This window comes from Otolemur garnettii, unplaced genomic scaffold, assembly GCF_000181295.1.
Source record: "Otolemur garnettii isolate 467f Iridium unplaced genomic scaffold, OtoGar3 scaffold00057, whole genome shotgun sequence".
Classification (NCBI taxonomy): Eukaryota; Metazoa; Chordata; class Mammalia; order Primates; family Galagidae; genus Otolemur; species Otolemur garnettii.
This window is the reverse complement of record NW_003852452.1, coordinates 9,679,043-9,680,277: the sequence shown is the minus strand read 5'-3', so window position 1 is coordinate 9,680,277 and position 1,235 is coordinate 9,679,043. Positions and strand designations below refer to the sequence as shown.

General features: G+C 37.2%; 1 protein-coding gene across 1 annotated transcript in view; it reads left to right on the top strand.

The window, feature by feature from the left end:
- Nucleotides 1-1,235, top strand: part of CAPRIN2 (caprin family member 2) — a 28,926-nt gene that overhangs the window by 9,905 nt on the left and 17,786 nt on the right. Inside the window, exon 6 of the mRNA XM_023514725.1 lies at nt 1,000-1,081. Within this exon, the coding sequence (XP_023370493.1) occupies nt 1,000-1,081 (82 nt within the window). The remainder of the gene's footprint in view (nt 1-999; nt 1,082-1,235) is intronic.

The window sequence follows — 1,235 nt, the reverse complement described above, 5'->3', positions numbered from 1 at the left end:
AAAAAAAAAAAAAGAAATTTATAGTGCAGTTGCAGAAGATTGTAAACTTGTGTTAAGTCAGTACTTAAATGTTAAATTGTGTGATATAGTATGTTTAATTGTGTGATATAGACTCTTTAACAGAATTCGAGTAATTTTTGTTTAGTAAAAACAACTTGAGCTTTGGATTTAGGCCTGGGTTTAAATCCCAGTCCTGCCACTTACCACCTAGTTGTTTAGCCTCCAACCTTCCACTTATTTGCACAACGAAGGAATTGCCTACCCCTTTACATTAGTGGAAGATAAACAAAAGAACTAAACTTCTCGCTGCAGCGTGTAGCTTAAGTATGCAAAATGTTGGGAACTTTTCTGGGATAATTAAGACAGGCAGATAGATGAGAATGGTTTCTCATCATGAGAGTATGTAATGACATGAACTAGCAAGTGGCTGAGAGAAAATGTACTCTTGACTGGTTGAGTATAATAAAAATAAGAGTTCATGGCTGGTTGTAGCAGTTTACACCTGTAATCCTAGCACTCTAGGAGGCTGAGGCAGGTGGATTGCCTGAGCTCAGGAGTCCGAGACCAGCTTGAGCAAGAATGAGACCTGTCTCTACTAAAAATAGAACAAACTAAGGCAAGAAGATCTTGTGAGCCCAAGAGTTTGAGGTTGGTGTGAGCTATGACACCACAGCACTCTACCCAGGGCAATAGAGTAAAAAAAAAAAAGACTCCACATAAGAATGACTAGGATCATAGGTTAAGACCTCAGATTAGGAGTTTCTTTTCCAAGTTAGGCCTTCAAATTGCTCTTTGTAGTTTTAACACCTTACACAACCTTAAGGTTTGACAGTTACTCTACCTTTAGTTTTTAACTCTAAATTTCTTTTTCTATGAAGACCAAGTTTTTGACATTTTGAGATAATTATTAGCTAAATACCTATAGCTTTAGCTAGATATCTATAGCTAATGAACTCTGGGCAACGTCATGAATGATTTATTTAAAAATCTTATCTTTAGGAGTCTATTCTGGATTTTGACAAACCTTCAAGTGCAATTCCATCGTCACAGCCGCCTTCAGCTGTTCCAGGTAGCCCCGTAGGTATGTGATCCTTCTGAAGACTTGAACAACTTTAGGTCTGTGGAGATTTTTAAACAAATGTTTTACTCCAGATACCCTGTAAGTTAAACTGTGTCTCTGTGTAAATTTATTCTAACTGTAATAGCCATGTGTTATCAGAGTCATGTGTGGGTAA